Consider the following 19,731-nt stretch of genomic DNA (forward strand, 5'->3'; position numbering starts at 1 on the left):
TCCGGGAGATGACAGCAGCTCCACACAGTTACGAGAGAAAGGCCCTAAAGATTTAAGTAAGCAGTCTCTACTGTCCCTAGAAGCTTGAAGAAAGGCAGGTTTCTTCTTCTCTTTGAAACCTCACCATCTCCCAGGCTCTTGGTTTGTCTGTGTGTGCTCATGCTGTACATGCTGGCCCTTGGACTATGAGGGCCACCTGTATCCTAATGCCCCTTACCTCTCTGGCTTTCTAGGAGAATGCCCAGGACTGTGGCGGTGCTTCAGACACGCTGCCTTCATCCCCTCTGCTCCTGCTATCACTGTGGGCCTGGCTGCTTCAGCACCAACTTCTGTGGTGACTCCATCCCATCTGACTTTCATAGAAGGGAGACCTTACAGGACATTCTACCAAGTTACCAGCTGATGAGGGCCCAGCTCACAGCTGCGGGGTGTCTCTTTGGTTTCAGTCCTAGGCTACAAGTCTCTGCCTCTTAGAAATTGCTAGAGGGATCCCCAAGGCTCTTCAAGATGCTGGGTACCAGCCACCTCAAGTTTTCTACTCTTGTCTCAAGTGAAGGGAGGACAGAAGTCAGTTACTCCTGTTTACCAAGGGTCACCCGTTTCCCCGGCTGGTCTTCTGCAGATCTGAGGGGTTCTAGGGGCTGAATTGAGCAGTGAGGTCCATGCAGAGGCTGTGGCAAGAGCACGCTTGCCACCAAAAGGTACTTTCATCCATTACGGATAGTGCAAGGGGTCACAGGCAGAGGGAGAGACGGGAGACTAGGAAAGGGACCAGAAGAGGGAAGAAATGGAAAGTGTGGTGGTCCACACCTTTAATCCCATCACAAATGGACCACAATAGACATTAAGTCCTGGAAACTATCCTGGCCCGCTACCACTGAAGAATCCCAACCTTTTCATACTAATAATCTGAAGGAGTGGGGAGGGGTGTGTGGGAGGATTTGGAGGGAAAGGGAAGGGAAAAATGATGTAACTATAGTCTCAGAAAGGAAAAGCTATTAGGATGAGCTCCGCAGCTGCTGCACTGGGCACCAGCGTGGCACTGGACAAGCGTGATTCAGAGGAGGTAGTGAGAAACAGCAGAAGCAGGACGAGCTCCTCACAGACCTCACTAAAGTAGGGAGCTAGGTGAGGTCTCCAAGACCCGTGGTGGGCTTTCTTGGCTCATGATTTACAAAAGAAACTAGACTGTTTCCGGGGAAAGTCCTGGGGTTTGCAAACAACACATAATCCCTGCCACAACGCTCAAGTAAGTTCTACAATATACCTGCCCTTTTTGGCATTTTTTGATATATGTCTCTGTGCATTTGTGTGCCTGGTTGTACAACGATGTGGAGGCCAGAGGTGATGTTGGCTGCCTTCCTCAATTAACTCCTTTAATGTTTTTAGATAAGACCTCTCACAACATCTGTGTCCTCCAATTCAGCCAGACTAACTGGCCAGCAAGCCCCAGAAACCCTTCTGTCACTGTCTCTCCAAGGCTGAGACTGCAAGCCTGTCCTGCTATAGCCCTACTGTTTCAATAGTTCAGGAACCTAACTTGGGTCTGCCTACTCCACTGGCTGAACCTCTCAAGCCCCACGATTTACCTGTCTTAAATCAGGAAACTAAACTGGCAGCAGTGGTACACACCTTTAATCCCAGGACTGGGAGGCAGAGGCAGGAAGATCTCTCAAGGATGAGGCCAGCCTGGTCTATAAAATGAGTTCCAGACACCCAGGGCAGAAACCTTATCTTGATAAATAAATAAATAAATAAATAAATAAATAAATAAATAAATGAATGAATGAATGAATGAAAGAAAAAACCCTAAAGCTTGGAGATGGGAAACTAGTTCTAAATCTTATCTTTGTGGAGTAGTGGGCAAAGTACCTAAAGCTATCCTAGCACACAGTTAAGCACTAACAACATACTAACCTCTCTCACCCTAGCAAGCTGCCTCATGGGTAGGCCCAGGTGAAGTACCAAACTGTCATAGCAGTGTTTCCTCCTTCATGCCACCAAGACAGTATTGTCAGGCATGACAGACTAGGTCTTCCCTGATGGCCGCCACAGCATCTGCCTTCCTAGTCATTCATGTTGACCTCTACTCAGCAACATTAGGGGTCAATGACAAACACAGCAAGTCTCTTGAGGGGCTCATCTTTTTTTACCCAACCAGGGAGAGCATTTGGGGATGTTTATCAACTATTTTGGCCACAAGAGAAATGCTAAGTGTAGGATTCCAGGCGGCTCCTGGCCATGAGCCACGGGGCTCTTGTGCCTGGCACTAATGAAAAATTAAGTTTTAGACCCTCACCCGAGCAGATGAAGAAAAGGCACTTCTGATGAACTGATGTTCCTACCATGGACAAGGTGTGCCTGCCTCTCAATTCTGAGGCTAGTGCTGCCAAAGGACATGTAGGAGGATGGCCAAGACACGAAGCTGCAAACTAAGCCCTCCTCAGAGGTTTCTGAATGGTCATAACTCCTTCAAGACGGTGGAAGGCTGCAGTCTGGATTAGGCGAAGTATCTGGCACCTTGACTTTAGAGGAATGAAGTTGGCACCAAGATTACATGAATGGAATACGGCATTCTGGCATCTCTCCTTATCTGTGTTGCCTTCCACCACAGGAGCTGGAGCGCTGTCAGAAGCACCAGGAATGTGCTAGAGTGTGTGTGCTAGAACAGAACCACCTCAAATAAAAGGCTTCAACAGCACTTTGTGATGCTATGCCAAGTTTTGGTTCGGGGGAACGTAGGACTGACCATACGCTAAGGTCAGAAAACCAGGTAGAGAGGTCAAGGGGCTCAGATACAAAGAAGGACAACCAGCAAAGGCTCAGAGGAGCCAACGCCAGGCCCAATGGCAGCTTCAGAAACACTCTTTATGGTGACCATCAGGAAGGGTGCGAGAACTTGACAGGTGAGAACGTATGGGACTAGGGAAGGAAACAAATCCTATCCCATGGCAAACAGGACAAAACAGGGTGTGTACCTACCTCATAATTCTAAGTCTAGTGTGGCCAAAGGACAGGAGGCTGCAGCCCAAGTCTTCCTTGGTGGTTTCTGAGGGGCTGAGCCATGGAGAACTTAGATTGGGCATGGGGAATGTGCCCAGTGAGGAAGGGAATGCTTTTAGACAGTGCTGTTCCTGGGCTGCAGTGACACCACCCAGAGACTTTCAAGTGGCTTGTAGATGGCTCTGACAAAATACAGGGGCCAAGTGGATGTGGTCAGGTTCCATACACCCTTAGACCTTGATGGTCACCAGATGCAGAGAAAGCTCACCTTTTTCTTTTTAGACAAGGTCTTTGTAGCCCAGGCTAGCCTTAAACTCATGATCCTCCTGCATCAACCTCCTGAAGGCAAGAAGTTTCTAAATATTCCCTAAACTTCCTGACTAAATTAGGATATTTAAGGATATCCCAAAAGTCAGGTAAGGTTTTAAAAGAAAAAAGGGAGGGGAGAAACAATAAAAACACAACAAAATTCATTTTCCATTTGGCTCTTTTTATTAGAGAAATTGAGAAGACAGCAAGTAGGGAAGTCCCCATAGTGAATGGAACCATCACATAGATGCCTTTCTGGAACCCCAACCTTCTATGATCCCCAAAAGTGATCCCCAAAAGTGTGCTTTGTGATTTCAGCAACTTATAGAGGAGAGAGGAAATACTGAAAAAGGCCACTATTCAATGATGACAGAGTGAAGGTGAACAGGTTCCTAACCAGCCTAGGGCCAAAAAAAAAAAAAAAACCAAGAGAAAGAGAATAAAACGTGTGCGCAGAGCAAGCAAGCCTCAGACTGCTGAGAGTAAGGCATTCAGGTGCCAGCCTGGGAAGCTCCCGGAGGCACCACAGGTCAAGTGCACATGGAGGCTGTTGGTATGAGCTGCGCAGACAGACAGACAGGGCACACATGCCCACACACATACCAAAGGGAAGTTATTGGACTACACATTGTTGGTGGTGATTCTGTTCCCTAAGAGTTTGTGCTATGTTGAACCAGAGTCTCCCTGCTTTGGGAAGAGGGATGACTAGACCCAAAGACCTCTACTTCTGTAGGTGTCATGAGGAAGCATCTCATACTCAGGTCCCAAAGTACATGACCAGAGAGTAAGTCTGGCTTCCGATATGTGCTGTTACTACCACAAACCTAGGTGAGCTTCCTACCGGATGGACATTGTCTTGTCAAACTGCTCCTTGAAGAATTAACACTGTTCTTAGTTCTGTCTAGCACAATGCTGTTCACCCAGAGCTTTCTGTTTGGTCTACCTAAGGCAGTGACCTTATCCACAACCAAAATACTCTCAAGTTCTTGCCAGGTTTTACAATAGACTCCTTCCTGGATCCCCAGCGGCAGCTGGATGGAGATCTGAAGGTAAAGGAAGGACAATGACCAGGAAACACTACTGAATAAACAGGACCTCCTCAGATTGCCAAACACCCCTTTGAGATGCCTGAGGCCCCATGTTATACTACAATACCCACTAGCCCCAGGGAGTGATACCTAGAGTCTAAGAGACTCAGGTGCTTGGTTTCTCACTTAGGAGTCAAGACCCAACTTGTTGCCACTCTTTAAAACCCATAATGAGATGGCCCTAGGACAGAGAAATTATTTGTAACTTCTAGCAGCAATTCAAAATTGTGGGTTTAATTCTATCAGACTACCTGGCAATAACATACCACTTCCTTTTCAACTCTGAGGCACACTTCTTGCAAATGGCATCCAGTGAGCGCTAACAACTCCACAGTAGGTATTACTGACTTTCTTATTCAAGGGGAGAAGAATCTGTTCGGTCACACCAAGTTTACCAAGACAGTGTGCCAGAGAAAAACGCAACCATTCCTAATCCAAGGGGATGGTTCTCCACACCTGCCTGTATGACTTCAGGTGGGACCCATGCTTATCAGAGTCTCACTAGTGGCTGGCTCCATTCCAGGAGCTATGATGCTGAGAGGGGGGATGGGGCAGTTTTTGATTTCCAGGCGGAAGAAGGACAGTTAGGGCAGTGATTCTCAATAGAGCAAAGTTGTAGAATGGCTCAAGGCTCCACAGAGAGGGTCTAGAAAACGGCCATACCTCTATTCAGATGAGAACTACCACCTCGCAGACAAGCCCTATGCCAATGCCCTCAGGTCCTCCTCCCCTTCTTCAACTCTATTCCATCTGTGGTAGAACCATCACTCTTCAGAAGGGTCATTACTAGCCTACATAACAGTCTCTCAAATGACACTTTCTCTAGAGCCATTATGTCAACCTGTGCTGCTTCCACTGAGAAAGCACCACTTCCTTCCACATCCCTTCCCCTCTGAATGCTCAAAGGCTCTCAGTCTTAGAGAGTGGCCAGGAAATTCCTGGGCTGGAGCTGTACACTCTGCCCCAGCAGGGTCCAAGTGTTATCGGCCTAGGGAAGGCACCTTGGTGCACCAAGACATCGTGCATTCTGGGGCTACCATTCCATCCTCCTCCCATCACTTGTGCAAAATTGAAACAGTGTGTGGTACTTGCATGTTTCATTTTTAAAAAAAAAAAATGTCTCCCTCCCTCCCTGCCCCTATGTCTTAAATGTTTATATAAATTCTTATTTAAACAGTAAATTAGAAATCTTATTTACATTAATTTCTTCGTTCTCCCAAAGGAGTGCTTAAAACCGCACTCCCACCCCTTTACTGGATATAAATGTTCACCTAAATTGGTTCTGATTATTGTTTAAGGAGCTCCAATGGCACAATCAGTTGGCGCATGGTACTCATACATATTACTGCTTTAAGGAGCAAGAAAGGGAGAAGAACGAACCACCAACTAAACTGTTTCCCCATCTTCTACAAATAAATACGGTCACGCCAGAAGCCAGTCTGTCAGGCCAGGGTCTTGCAGAGTTGCTCTCAATCGGTAGATCCCAAAAGGAAGCCAGGGGATGAGCCATTTCTCCTTTTCTCCAAATTGATGCATTCCATCCTTTGAGGTATGATTTATTTTTGTTTTTCTCTTCTTAGTCTTGTACCCCATGGAGCCCTTGGGCCAACACAAGGCCCGTGAGGCTGTCCAAGTTTGGGGGCTTCTCTGGCACTGGCACCGACAGCCAGTAAGGCCTTCGGGAGTGGCAGGCCTGGCTCAGGGTCAAAGTCCCTGGTTCCTGGAGAATATCACAGTGCATCCTCTTCAGTGCAGCCCCCACCAATCATGAAACGAAATTCCTGCAGGTTTGAGACTCCGTGGAAGTGAACAAAGGCACCAGCAACCACAAAGATGTGGAAGAGCTGATGAGAGTGAAACTGGAAAGAGAAAAGAGAGCCACTGTCACGAAGCCCGCTAACAGTCCCCAGTAGGGCACGCTGCTCCCCAGCTTGCACGGACAATGAGAATGCATGTGACACAATTCAAATTCAAGGTGGGTACAAGAATAACCCTTGAGGACCTCGAGTTCTCCTGAGTCAGAGTTCTCCCAAGAGAAATACAGGGACTGCCACTAATCTAGAGAACTTGGGGGCAAATTCCACAGACCATGCAGTCAGGCCACCAAATTCCCAAGGATTCCTTGACAAGTAGCAGTAGGCTATGGCTTACTGATGGACACAATAAATTACAACATTCTCTCCTGGTCTCAAAATGAAAAGGCACAGTGGTGTTTATCAAGACACTGATTCTAGAAGTATAAATAAAGAAAAACAAAAGGCTAAATTAGCTAACCTGAAGCTCAGAAGACTGAGGTTGAGACCATCTCCATTTTCAGACAGCGAACCTAACTTTAAGAGCATGGTGGCCAGCTCACCACACAACTCTGAGCAAACCGGAGAGGCGGGTCCCCAGGCAGGCCTCGGGCAGTTATTTAAGAGCACTCCACATGCATCTCACTGCTGAAGATGTCTCAGGTTCCCTTAGGTTAGAAAGGTCCATCTTTACAGTTCCTCATGTTCTTCCCTCCTTTCTCTTCCCTCATCTCTCATTGCTGACCACAGTCTAGTTACCTCTCTGTCCTCCATTCCTCTACCAGACACACACCACCATAAGCAGAAGTGAGTCGATTCCTGAAAGATACCCCCTGACTTCTACAGAGGCACCATAGCATGCCCGCTCTAACATAAAAATCAAACACACAAATTAATAACTAAAATAAATTAATAACTCACTCCCCCTTGGTATTTTTTTGTTGTTTGTTTGAAGCCCTGGCTGTCCTGAAACTCACTCTATAGATCAGGGTGGCTTCAAACTCAGGAATCTGCCTACCAAAATTACTACGTTCACTGTCCAGAGAATCCACACAAGGGACAGAGCTAAGACTGGGATGCAAGCCTCTTACTTTTAAAACTTGTGATTATATCACTCCCCATATGCCACTGGCCCACTAACAGCAACATATACATCTTATCACTGTTGACCACACTTACCCAGATGTCACATTTGCCAGGAAAGAAGCGCTCAGGGATACGGGCCGCATAGAGGGCAGCTCCTGTGATATAGAGGCTAGCCATGAGCATTAGCCAGCCTATCTGCCCTATGGTGGCAGCCTTCAGGAACCCTTCTGAGATGACATAATGCAAAGTAGGGATGATTCCACTCAGGCCTAAGCCCACGAACACTCCTAAGTTACCAGAGAACAGAAGAAAGAGAATACACAAGAAAAATAAGAAGTCAGTGTTATGACTTAATTCCATTTATTTTGATCAACTTTCAATTCCAAAGTAAGGTCATTCTTGTTTTAAAGAAAAAAGTCCTTCAAACTCCGAGACACCATTCATCACAAAAGACAATGTAGCTATGTTCTACTTAGAAATACAAGAAGCCTCATGGTAAGCCAGGCTGTGTAAGCAGCCCTAAGGAAACAAAAAACAAAAAAAAAACCAAACAAACAAAAAAACAGAAAAAACAAAAACCCACTGCCAGGAGCGTTAGAAAAGAAAAAGCACGGGGGACTTGGGGGACTTGTTTAGACTTCCTTGAATGCCACCATTTACAGGCAGAATACAACAATAGGCTGTCATTGTTCCTCACAGACTCCAGGACCTCCAGAACTGATAGTAAGCTGATAGCATGCCACAAAATATATACACGGATGCATACAGACTCACACTCAGAAAACATGTGCACCTAAATGAGAGGAATAAATGGCTCGCTAACTACATCAAAGTCAGGGACCAAGCAGACCCAAATAAAAACTATTCCACCCGTCTTCTGTCCTCCAAAGCACTGCTACATGGTTCTTTTCCTTTGCATATGAACAAAGGCTAATAGTCCTTTTCACTCTCCAGTCAAAGGTACAAGACTTAACCTAGTGTTTACAAATAGTAGAATGCTCAGCTCAACTCAGCAAAGATGTTCTTAGCCCATGTACTCAAATAGGGCTAACACCACTGACCTAGTGAAGAACTGAAAAGCCAGTGTTGCCTATTGCCTGTTTGCTTCTGTGGACATCTTCAAATGCAGGAGAGCAGAAGACTGGCATGTCACTAACATGAAGTCAGTTCTGTTTCTAGCATTCCAAGTACATGCAGATGAACCAGGCTTGAATTTTATAACAAGAAGAAATGTGTGTTGTAATGCCACTTGGGAGGCACTAGGTATTACTTCAGGACAGAGAGCAGAAGACACAACTTCAGACACAGAGTTCATAAAGATTGTGTCAGAATCACTCAGCAGAGCCTACAAAAATTAAAGGCAGTGTCTTTCAAACTTCTGGTTCTACAAATGCCACAATTGAACAAGAAGGCTGTCGACGTCACAGGGCACTCAGTAGGCACTACCTAAATATCAAAGGTTACTGGAGCATACTCAGCATGAACTCTGGCCTTATTTATCAAAGCAATTTAAATTCAAAAATAATACTAAATATAACACAAAAAGAATCAGCTGAAAGAATACAGAAGTCATTATATGTAGTATTTCCTCAAACAACACTGCCTAAAATATGTGTGTGCACCCATCTTATCACTGCTCTTCAGCCCTGTGCTTCCTCCTAACTGAGCACCAGGCCAGAAGCCTAACAACAAGCAGGACAGTTACTGTATCTCTGCACTGAAAAGCACAGCTTCTGATTCTAACGGTGCGCCTTAAATGTCCAGTGATAACTGCACGTTCACATGCACTCACCTGCTCTGACCCCCCGATACTGAGGGGTGGCAAACATGTCCCACTGAGAGACGATAATGGCTGCAATGCCCAGCACACAGATGACAATCAGGTAGATGAAGCAAGGTTGTGGGTTACAGTAGAAAGAATAATAAAGCCAAGGAACAAAACTTCCCATGATCAGAAGGGCAATACCAGAGTAATCCAATCTAGGATTAAAATTTAAAAAAACTCCATTTAATGCTAAAACTTATCATCCATTATAGGCTCCAATTAATCCCCCATGACTTATCAGCAACAACTAAGAAACAAACTGGGCTGTTGGCATCATTGAAAGGACGATGTTCGTGTATGGTAGCTCAGAATCCTGACAGCTCTGTTGGAGGCTGTTCCTGCCCTACTGCCCCTAAAGCACGGCTGATAACAAGGACATCATGAATACTTACTTAGAGAAGAGTCGGGAGACCCCTTCTGAGTGGCAGTACACCGTGTGGAAGAGCCATGAAAAGGAAAGGCAGAGAATGGCTCCCAAGAAGAACAATCCAAAAACCACTTTCTCTTGCAGAGGGGCCACAAAAGATATATTTGGGCGAAACATATAAAAGATCCCCAGGCACAGGAAGAATACACAACCTAGGAAAATAATACAAGAAATGGATAAAACGCTGACAGGACAGTGTTGTACACTGCGTTTTCAAATTTTCCCAGTAGCAATAATACTAGAACAATAAATTCTGTGAGAAAAAAAATCCAAACATAATGTTTATCCAAGATTTAGTTTACTTCCAATGCTGCTAGTGTCATGCACACTTTAAATGTCATAAACTTTGAGCACAAAGAATAATAACTAGTTGAGGAAGTAATGAGTGCTTCCCAGCATGCACAAAGCCCTGGGTTCCATCCTCAGCACCATATAAACCTGGTATGGTGGCACACACCTTAACCCTAGCACTTGGAAGCAGGAGAATTATAGATTCAAGGTCACCCTCAGCAACAGAGGAATCTGAGGTAGCCTGGGGTAAAAAAGAAGACCATCTGAGAAAGAAAAAAAGAGGAAGAGGAAGATAATTTCTCATTCATCTAAGGACCACAATCCAAAAAGAAGCCAGAGATGACAATTCCCTTAGATTTAAGCTCAACTGTTACGTATGCAATTGTGACACATAGGCTTATAAGTGCTTTCAAAGCTCCACTTCACCTTTGTTTATAGATGCTGAAGAATCCTGTGCTGTTCACTAGCTGACCCAGTACATCACGGTCAAACTCCATACCTAACCATGTGCTTCGTTTGAGAATGGGTCTCAGTACTATGTAGTCCTGGTTGGCCTGGAGTTCACACGGCATAGACCAGGCTGGCCTCAAATTTAGCTATCTGCCTGCCTCTGTCTCCTGAGTGCTGGGAATAAAGGCATGTGGCCACCACTATAGGTTCATACCAAGTTTTTTGTTGTTTGGTTGTGTTTTGGGTTTCTAGGGTTTGTTTATGTGCTAGAGATTTAGCTCAAGACCTCATAACATGCTAGGCAAGCACTCACCACTAAGCTGCCCTCCTTGGATTTTTTTTTTTTAATTTCTCTATTGTTATGTGTATGGGTATTTTGCCTACATGGATCTCCTTCCTGTAGTCCCAGATGGTTTGTTGGCTGCCATCTGAGTGCTGGGAATCGAACTTTGATCCTCTATTAAGGGCAGTAATTGCTTTTAAAAAAATAAGAGAGCGTGTGTGTACCATTTTACTAGGCCAATTTTTGTAATTTTTGAGTCACTTTCACTAAATTGCCCAGACACACTCTTAACACAAGCAGGCCTTAAACTTATGATCTTCCTGCCTCAGCCTCCCTTATAGCTGTGCCACTAGGCCTATCTTATACTTAAATACTTAACCACTTAACCAGTAGTTAAACTGGTCTCCACAATAAGATACCATGCTCTTATTACTTAGCAAAGGGCTAAAGGAGACCCAGACAGAAGCTGATAAGTGATTCTGTGATTAACACTGTAATTCATTCTAATCAGGTAATTTGAATTAAAAAATTATCTGACTTAGATGCTATCAACAAACTTGCTTATTCTCTATTCTACTCTCACTATACTAGCAGGAACTTGGAGACAGAGTAGAAACTAAACCTGAGGTAACAAACACAAATTAAGCCAAGCAGTGGTGGCGCACACCTTTAATCCCAGCACTTGGGAGGCAGAGACAGATGGATTTCAGAGTTCAAGGGCCAGTCTGGCCTATACAGCAAGTTCCAGGATGGCCAGAGTTACAGGCTGCATATACAGAGAAATGTTGTCTCAAAAATAAACAAACAAACAACAAAAAAAGAAATTCAAGTTGAATGTAGTATAGCCAGAAACTAGTATATTCCCAAGTCTGTACAACCATCAATCAGGACGACCTGCAAACCATCTTCATCATGCTGGAGACCGGTACCCGATGTCATTGGATATTCTCAGCTCCCTCCAGTACTAGACAGACACTAATCTACTTTCTGTTCCGATGAATTTGCCTTTTCTGGATGTTTCATATACATGGAATCATTCAATTTTGTAGCCTGTTGTATCTCTCCATTTAATAACACACTCAACGTGTAATAATCATCAGTGATTCACCCTTTTTATAGCCAAAATCTTAATCTTACTTTTACTTACTTATTTTTGTGCATGTATGCAAGCCAGAGAACTTGTAGGAGTCAACTCTCTAGAAATGTCTACAAAGGAGACTCACTGCCCCTCACAAAAGGATGGGCTGTTTATACTGTTACCTTACAAGAGTCCTGTGGTAGACTGGGTATAACGTGATAGCAAGTATTCTCTCACTCTGAGAGAATATCTACCATTGGAGGCCTGGGGGTTTAACTTAAGACATAAAATCTAGAAGCAACAGCCTGTACTTAACTGACCATCTTCACGGACACCCAAACAATGTCTGATTGCATGACTAAAGCATGTGTGGTTTATCTATTCGGCAGCAGGTTGTCTCTATTAATAGTGCTGCTAAAACATTCATATACATCTTCTGTTGAATATTCAGCAGAAGTAAAACTGCCAGTGACTCTGTTAGCTTTCTGACAAACTACCTGTTTTCCACAGGTGCTGACCCATTTTCATTCCTAATAGCATTATTTCTGCATATCCCTAATGGCCGAGACTTACTTCCCATTTTCTTGATCATAGCAATCCTGGAGGGAGTGAAATGGTATTTCATTGTACTTCTGTCTGTGTCTTGTAGTTCCTAAATGACTGATAAAAATATACCTTTTCCAAGTACATGTTTCTAGAAGTGTCTACAAAGGAGATTTACTGCCCCTCACAAAAGGATGGGCTGGTTTTTGTTATTGTTGTTTTGGGGGTTTTTTGGGGGGCAGGGGGGGTGTTTTTGGGTTGTTGTTGGTTTTTTTTTTGTTTGTTTGTTTTTGGTTTTTTGAGACAGTTTCTCTGTGTAGTCCTGGCTGTCCTGGAACTCTCTCTCTAGACCAGGCTGGCCTCAAACTCAGAAATCCTCCTGCCTCTGCCTCCCAAGTGCTGGGATTAAAGGTATGTGCCACCACTGCCCGGCAAGGATGGGCTGCTTATACTGTTAACTTACAAGAGTCCTGTGGTAGACTAGGTATAACATGATTTGCAAATATTCTCTCACTCTGAGGGTTATTCTTTTAACTTTCTTGACAATATTCTGTAGCAAACATTTTTTTTTTAACTTTGACAAAATCCAGTTTCTTCTTTCTTTGGTTACATGTACTCTAGGTATCAATTCCAAGAAACCTTTACCTAACCCAGGTCACCAGGACTTACATCTGGATTTTCCTTGAGGCTGATACTGAACTTTATCTGTTCAAGACAGAGTCTCACAACACATCACAGGCTACCTGATACAATCCCGTCTCTCCTCCCAGGTGTTGGGACTGATATGTACAGCCATGTCTCACCCTACTTCATTCTTCTTTATAATGGCTACCTCAGCTAGACTGTTCCTTTTACTGAAAGATTATCATTTGTCCCCACTGTATTCTTTAATTTTACAAAAATCATAATGGAAAAATCAGTTTCATATTCTATTCATGTCAAGTGAAATTTAACTATAAATAATCTAAGTAATGAATGGAAAGAATCTGCTTACACTTTCTGACACATTCTCCTCTCATTACTTATCAAATACTGTACATCTTATACAGCAATTCTTGCCTTGCCTTTGAGACCACTGTCTAAAGATCTAGGGAGAAGGCAGGCAAGAGGTACACACAGCTACCTGGAAGAGGATGAAGGATCATGAGTCCAAACTAGCCTGGGATACATAGTTAGACCCTATCTCAAAACAAAACTCTAGGAGAGAAAAAGATGAGTTGGTTGTAATAAACTCACAGCACAAGTTAGGATTATCAAAGTGTAAACCAATGAGAAATTATTACTGAAAATCAGAGGGAGATAAATTCTATCATATTTTTTGAGTGCTATACTTATTCTCAAAATACATAAAAATCAAAGAAACTAAGTAAATCACCATTTTCATTGTACCACCGAGCACCAACACTACATACCTAGGAGATGTGTCCAAATGTTGCCCGTCTCTGTGTGTATCCTAAAAATGCTCTTAAAACAGGCCCGGAAAGAAGGCATAGGAGGCCGGTGTCCATGAAGAAGGAAATCATTATCCTTAAGCCAATCTGGTAGCACATCATGAGGGATCACTCGCCATCGGCCTTCCCATACCTAGTATTCATGGAAGAATGTTATATTTGTGACTTTAGGTGTCATTAGCAACACTGTTTCTAAACAACTTTTACCATAGTATCTATACTGTCAAAAGTAAAACAGACTGACAAAAAAATGTATTTCTAAATGGTAGGCTTTATTAAGAACAGGACAGCATAAACAAATATACCAAATTATGCCCTAAAAGACCTTTGGTTTTAGTCCAGCTAAAGAAATGAGGAATTCCAAGTCCCAGCTACACAGACCTTCATCATGAGCAACAGATGTTATCTCAGGAAAAAAAAATCAGTCCTTAAATATGACCATTTTATACTTAATGTTCTTACTGATGATACAAAAGAAATTATAGAATCACAGTTTCATGTCTTATGCTAAACTGTCTCCCCTCTTCTTTCTGCTACAAGAGAACTGAAGTGTTAAATGAGAAAGGCACAGGTTAGGAAATCTGAGATCTCTGTTACTGACTAGTATGAGTTTAGTCAGTCACAACAATCCCAAGGCTTTGTTTCCTTGCCTATAAAATAAGGATAACAGCATTTACCTAATGAGTCTTGAGGATCAAACAAATGTCATACAGACCTCGCATGAGTTTATATTGAGAGCATCCCCTGGGTTGATTTCCCCTGGGTTGGATGCACCTTTCTATTTTTAATCTCCTGTTAAAAGGGGCCTCTGCACAATCAGAACTGCATCCACCCCAGGGACCTCCTGGGGAGGGAAAGGACCTTTACACTGCTTACACTACCTCCTAACAAAGTCTGTTCACTGCACCTTATTTATTTTAACCCTAACATCTCAGGCCAAACCTCACACCATGAGGATTAACTTCACCCAGAATCCAGCAGCAAAGGAGAAGAGTTCCCATTACTGTGCCCCTCCCCCTGCAGTGCATCCACCTGATACACTATAAAGCTAAATCCAAATACGAATTATTAGGACTCAAGACCTCGCCCCACTGGGTCCTGGAGGTCTTGGAACAAAGCAAACAGCTAAGCCTCATAAACTGGACTCTCCCTCCACTAGTCAAAAAGACTGTCGCTTGCCCACTACTGTGCCCCTTCCACAACCTGTGTCCTATTTTCTGCCCTTTATTTCCTTACTGACAACTATAAAAAGCTTTCCTTTATGTGAAACGTCTATTCTCCCAAGCCAAGTGCCAACTTGAGAACAGATGCAGCCCTACCTATTAAACAGTCTCATGTCTTATCCCTTATCCCTTCTTCCCCTTCTTTTGTCTCTCTCACTTTCCAGTTCAAACCTCAGGACCTACACTCACTGAGGCTAACCTGACCAATCCACGTATATTCCTAAAGTAAAGTAAAATAAGCCAAGATGACTCTCATCTTGAATGTTTCCTGCTACTACTTCAGTTGTCCCATGTAGCTACAGAGGACTGCTTCCAAGACCTCCTGTGGACCAAGTATTCTGCAGAGGCCTAAGTCCTTGAATAAACTGGCACAATGCAAAAACAAAACAACAAACAAACAAAAACCTATGTATATTTGTGCATCCTGTTTTTCTAAATATTTTCATTCTTTTAAAATTGTATCTTCCTCAGATAGGGTCTGACTATACTGCCTAAGATGGCTGTGAATTCATGGGCTAAAGTGATTCTCCTGTCTCAAGACTATCAAGAAGCTAAAGGGATGCAATACACTGAGTTAAGGGAAAAGGAGACAATACTTTTTTAACACCAGCCACTTCCCTCTCAAGATATAAAAAGAACTTATATATGTATGTACACACACACACACACACACAAACACGGGTGAAAGAGGGAGAAAGACTTACACTGACGAGATCAAACCTAGTTTTGAAAGGTTAGTTTTATGGCTTTAATAAAATCTAGAATCACCAATAAAAGACTCTCACTGAGAGATTACCAAGATCAACTTGACCTGTGGGTATGTTTGTGGGAGACTGTCTTGATTTTATTAACTATGTTGATTTCATAACTTGATTATATTAACTGAGATCACCTGTCCATTGTGGGAGGCACCATTCCCTTGGTTTGGTCCCGAACTATATGTCTAAGAATAGAAAATGCAAGCTGAGCCCAGGCATGCACGCATTCATTCTCTGTTCGTGACCCTAGGTGTTGACTGTTTCAAGTGCCAGATGCCATGGCTCCCCAATTAATGATGGATTCTAATCTGGAATTGTGAACTAAAGTAAACTCATCTCTCTCCCAAGTTGTTTTTTATCAGCGTATTTCATCACACCAACAGAAATGGAAGAAAACATCGGTACCAGAAGTAGGATAACTGCTGTGATGAACCTGACATGAGTCTTATTCCATTTGAATTAGTTTTTGTATGTTTTTACTGGAATGTAGAAGCATTTAGAATCGCAAGTTTAAAAAGCCATCAATTGCTGAGCATAAAACTTACTAAGTTGTCCTTGTAGGAACTTGGAAGAATGCTGAGAGAAATACAAACAGTGGAGGCCTAGTTCATGAGCTCTCAGAGGGTATCAAGAATTCTACCAAGAACTTACATAAGGGCCATTAATGGGATATTTGGCCAAAAATCTGGCTTCATTCTGCCCAGGTCCTGAGAATCTAAGTGAAGCTGGTTTCCCTGTGAATAATAAACTATAACTTAAAATTAGGGGCTAAAATCTTTCTCCCTTAGGTCGTTTTTTTACCAGGATATTTCATGACAGCAAAATGAAACCAACCAGGATACTACCCTAATCACTTGCTTATCTAACTAAAAATCCTACCAGTCTTTCTTTTTATTCCCAAGTAACTTCAATTCTATCTATCATTAAAAAACAAAACAAACAAACAAACAAACAAAAACCTACAATGGGTCCTAAAGACTCAATGAATCACAAAACCATTTAAGAGACAAAAATATACTAGCTGCATTGAAAATAGTAAATGACATGAAATTTTTGAAATTCCTACCTCAGCAGCTTGATTATCCAGACTCTCTCTCTAGAAATAGCAACTACACCGTACATCTTAAACAGTGGAACAGATTTGGGTATGGCTTTTTAATAACTCTATCACAACCAATTCAAATTGTTCATCCTGTCTTATCTAATCTACATTTACTCTTCTAACCTTTATCAGGAGAGACTGATATACTAATGGGACATTCACGTTATATTAACTTTATCAGTGTATTTTACAAATGTGTCTTGAACAAAGTTAAAGTCAGGAGACTTCTTTGTCCTCATCTTGCCATGGATTTTCCACTAAACAGAACAATAAGCAAAGGACTGCTACCTTCTTACAATGTCTGTTTGGGAAAGGCTAAATAGATAGCAAAAAAAAAAAAAAAATCATAAGAAACTGTAAGCTTACCTTACAAACAAACTCTTCCATTCGTTCCATAGCATGATGGGCTTGTAAGAGAGGGGACATGCCCATAAATCCTTCATCTTCCTGGGAATTGTCATCATTACACTCGAATTCCTCGGGGCTCTGTAAAGACATCATAGCAACAGTCAAGGGCAGGACCAATCAACATGCTTTCCTCGAAAATACAAAGTTTTAAAGTCAAGCATCAACAATACAGTAGGCAATTGGTTCATTGTAAACCTATTAATGTTAAAAATGAAGTTGGCCATGATGGTGTACACCTTTAATCCCAGTGGAGACAGGCAGAGCTCTGTGAGTTTCAGGCCAGCCAGGGCTACATAGTAAGACTCTTTCTCAAAGAAACAAAACCAAACCAAAATAACACAAAACAAATACAAGCAAGTCAAAAACCATGTTTTTTGATTCTGACAGATAAACTGCCTACCACAGCAGCAATGCTATACTCACTTCACAACCTGGTCTTCAAACAGCTTTATTAGTTTCCTTTTGGTTTTACTTCCAGGGGCCAGTAAGAGCTAAATGATCTGAATTTGATCCCTGAACCACATAATGGTAGATGGAGATATCAAAATCCCACCAGGTTATCTGCTGACCTCCACATGTGTACCCTGGAACGTTTGCCCCACCTCCTGCTGCATCAGGCACACAAATAATTTTAAATCACCTTTGACAAAGTTCAACATTCCTTCATGATAAAGGCCAAGAAGAAACTAGAAAGTGAGGCAGGCCAACTGGGCTATATAATTAGACTCTGACTTGAAAAAAAAAAAAAGAGGAAGAAGAGGAAAAGGGAAGAAAGGGAGGAAAAGAGGGAGAGAGGAGAGGAAGAGGAGGAAGAGGAAAAGAAGGAAGAAGATGAGGAAGAAGAGAAGGAAGAAGAGGAAGAGAAGAGGAGGGAGAGGAGGAGGAAGAGGGGGGAAGAAGAGAAGGAGAAAGAAGAGGAAGAGAAGAGGAAGAAGAGATGCTTTTTACTTCCAGACCTCAATTGAGGGGTTCAGGAGACAGCTTAGTCAACACCAACCTGGGCTGCATGAGCCCTGTCTCAAAACAAACAATAGCAATAACTCCTTGGCACAAGTTATTTCATGTATAGCATCCACCACTACCTACCGGTAGCTAGTTCAACTTCCAAGATTGTAATTCATTGACACTGTAAGAAATGGCATACTTTCTAAAGTCCTTTCTCCTTCACACAAGGAACACAAGTTTATACTCCTCTAAAGTTTGTTATTTCAGGAAGAGCCTCTTCTAAGCTTCTTTGGGTTTTGATTTTTAAGAAATAAGCACTTGCCAAGAGTGGTGGTACACACCTTTAATCACAGCACTGGAAAGGCAGAGACAGATGGAGTCAAGGCCAGTCTGGTCTACATGGTGAGTTCCAGGCTAGCTAGGACTACACAGTGAGATCCTATCTTAAAAATAAAACATAAATATGATTTAAAAAACATTCAGCATTCATTTGTATCTCTAGTGCCAGGCTGCAGTCATCTGACTCTGAGAGGACAACAACCATACCCTTACAATGACCGTCAGGCCAAGATGCAGGGACCTCGTTCCTCAACAGTCACTGTCGGGGGGCTTCAGCTCCTTCTCCTGAAGCACTGGGAGATAAGAAGCTAATGAAGGCTACTGCAGCCAGCAAAGGCTTCCTGCAGCCACTTTAAGAGCATTTGCTGTTCTGCCCAGTTCCCAGCACCCACATGAGACTCTTACAACAGTCTGACAGCCCAGTGCCAGAGGGTCCTCTACCTTCCTCTGGCCTCCAAAGCTTCCAGGCACACTTACATACATGTAGGTAAAACACTCATAAGCACAAAAATAAATAACATTTAAGATCAGACAGTGACTCTGATTTTAAGAGCCATCAGAAAGGTGCAACTATGAAATCAAACAGTATCTAAGCCTAATAAGAAACAAGTTTTGTCAGGCATTGCACATGTCTCTAATCCCAGCACTGGAAAGCAGAGGCAGGCAGATCTCTGAGTTTGAGACCAGCCTGATCTACAGCAAGTTCCAGGACAGTCAGGGCTACACAGAGAAACACTATTTCAAGGGGGGAAAAATACAAAAAAGAAAACAAGTTTTTGGACTGGAAAAATGACTCAATGTTTACAAGAACTTGATGCACCATCAAGAGGTCCAGAGTCCTCACACACAAATCTTTTTTTAAAAGAACCTCAAGTTTTTCTGGGGAGCACAGCTGGTACCTAGCACTCATAAGGTCCTGGGTCTGTTCTTTTAAAAAAAAAAAAAAAAAAAAAAAAAAAAAGGAAGTCAGGGCTGGTAAGATAGCTCAGTGGGTAAAGCTGCTTGCTGCCAAGGCAGGCAGGCAGGCAGGCAGGCAGGCAGGCAGGCAGGCAGGCAGGCAGGCAGGCAGGCAGACAGGCAGACAGGCAGACAGACACACAGACACAGACACAGACACAGACACAGACACAGACACAGACACAGACACAGACACAGACACACACACACACACACCAAATGTAACTTTAAAAAAAAGATGGCTTAGTAGTTAAGAGCACTTGCTGTTTTTATAAAGAACCTGGGTTCAAGTTCCAGCACCTTGCTGGATTCACAATTGGATTGTAAATGGTGATTCACAATTGTATGTAACTCCACTTCTAAGAACCTAGC

General features: G+C 43.0%; 2 protein-coding genes across 10 annotated transcripts in view; one reads left to right on the top strand and one right to left on the bottom strand.

Annotated features, from left to right (window-relative positions):
- The window catches only part of Cacna2d4 (calcium voltage-gated channel auxiliary subunit alpha2delta 4), a 116,309-nt gene extending 112,597 nt beyond the window's left edge, over window positions 1-3,712 (top strand). For all 4 annotated transcript variants that reach the window (XM_034511952.2, XM_034511953.2, XM_076940424.1 and 1 more), the window contains one exon: window positions 234-3,712. In XM_034511952.2, the coding sequence (XP_034367843.1) occupies window positions 234-338 (105 nt within the window). In that variant the 3' untranslated portion in view covers window positions 339-3,712. The remainder of the gene's footprint in view (window positions 1-233) is intronic.
- Adipor2 (adiponectin receptor 2) overlaps window positions 3,473-19,731 on the bottom strand; it is a 76,045-nt gene continuing 59,786 nt past the window's right edge. For all 6 annotated transcript variants that reach the window (XM_034511664.2, XM_076940428.1, XM_076940429.1 and 3 more), the window contains 6 exons: window positions 17,077-17,196; window positions 13,589-13,760; window positions 9,497-9,683; window positions 9,072-9,259; window positions 7,373-7,566; window positions 3,473-6,259 (listed from right to left, as the gene is read on the bottom strand). In XM_034511664.2, coding sequence (XP_034367555.1) covers window positions 6,131-6,259; window positions 7,373-7,566; window positions 9,072-9,259; window positions 9,497-9,683; window positions 13,589-13,760; window positions 17,077-17,196 — 990 coding nt within the window. In that variant the 3' untranslated portion in view covers window positions 3,473-6,130. The remainder of the gene's footprint in view (window positions 6,260-7,372; window positions 7,567-9,071; window positions 9,260-9,496; window positions 9,684-13,588; window positions 13,761-17,076; window positions 17,197-19,731) is intronic.

This window comes from Arvicanthis niloticus, chromosome 9 (assembly GCF_011762505.2).
Source record: "Arvicanthis niloticus isolate mArvNil1 chromosome 9, mArvNil1.pat.X, whole genome shotgun sequence".
NCBI classification, from domain to species: domain Eukaryota; kingdom Metazoa; phylum Chordata; class Mammalia; order Rodentia; family Muridae; genus Arvicanthis; species Arvicanthis niloticus.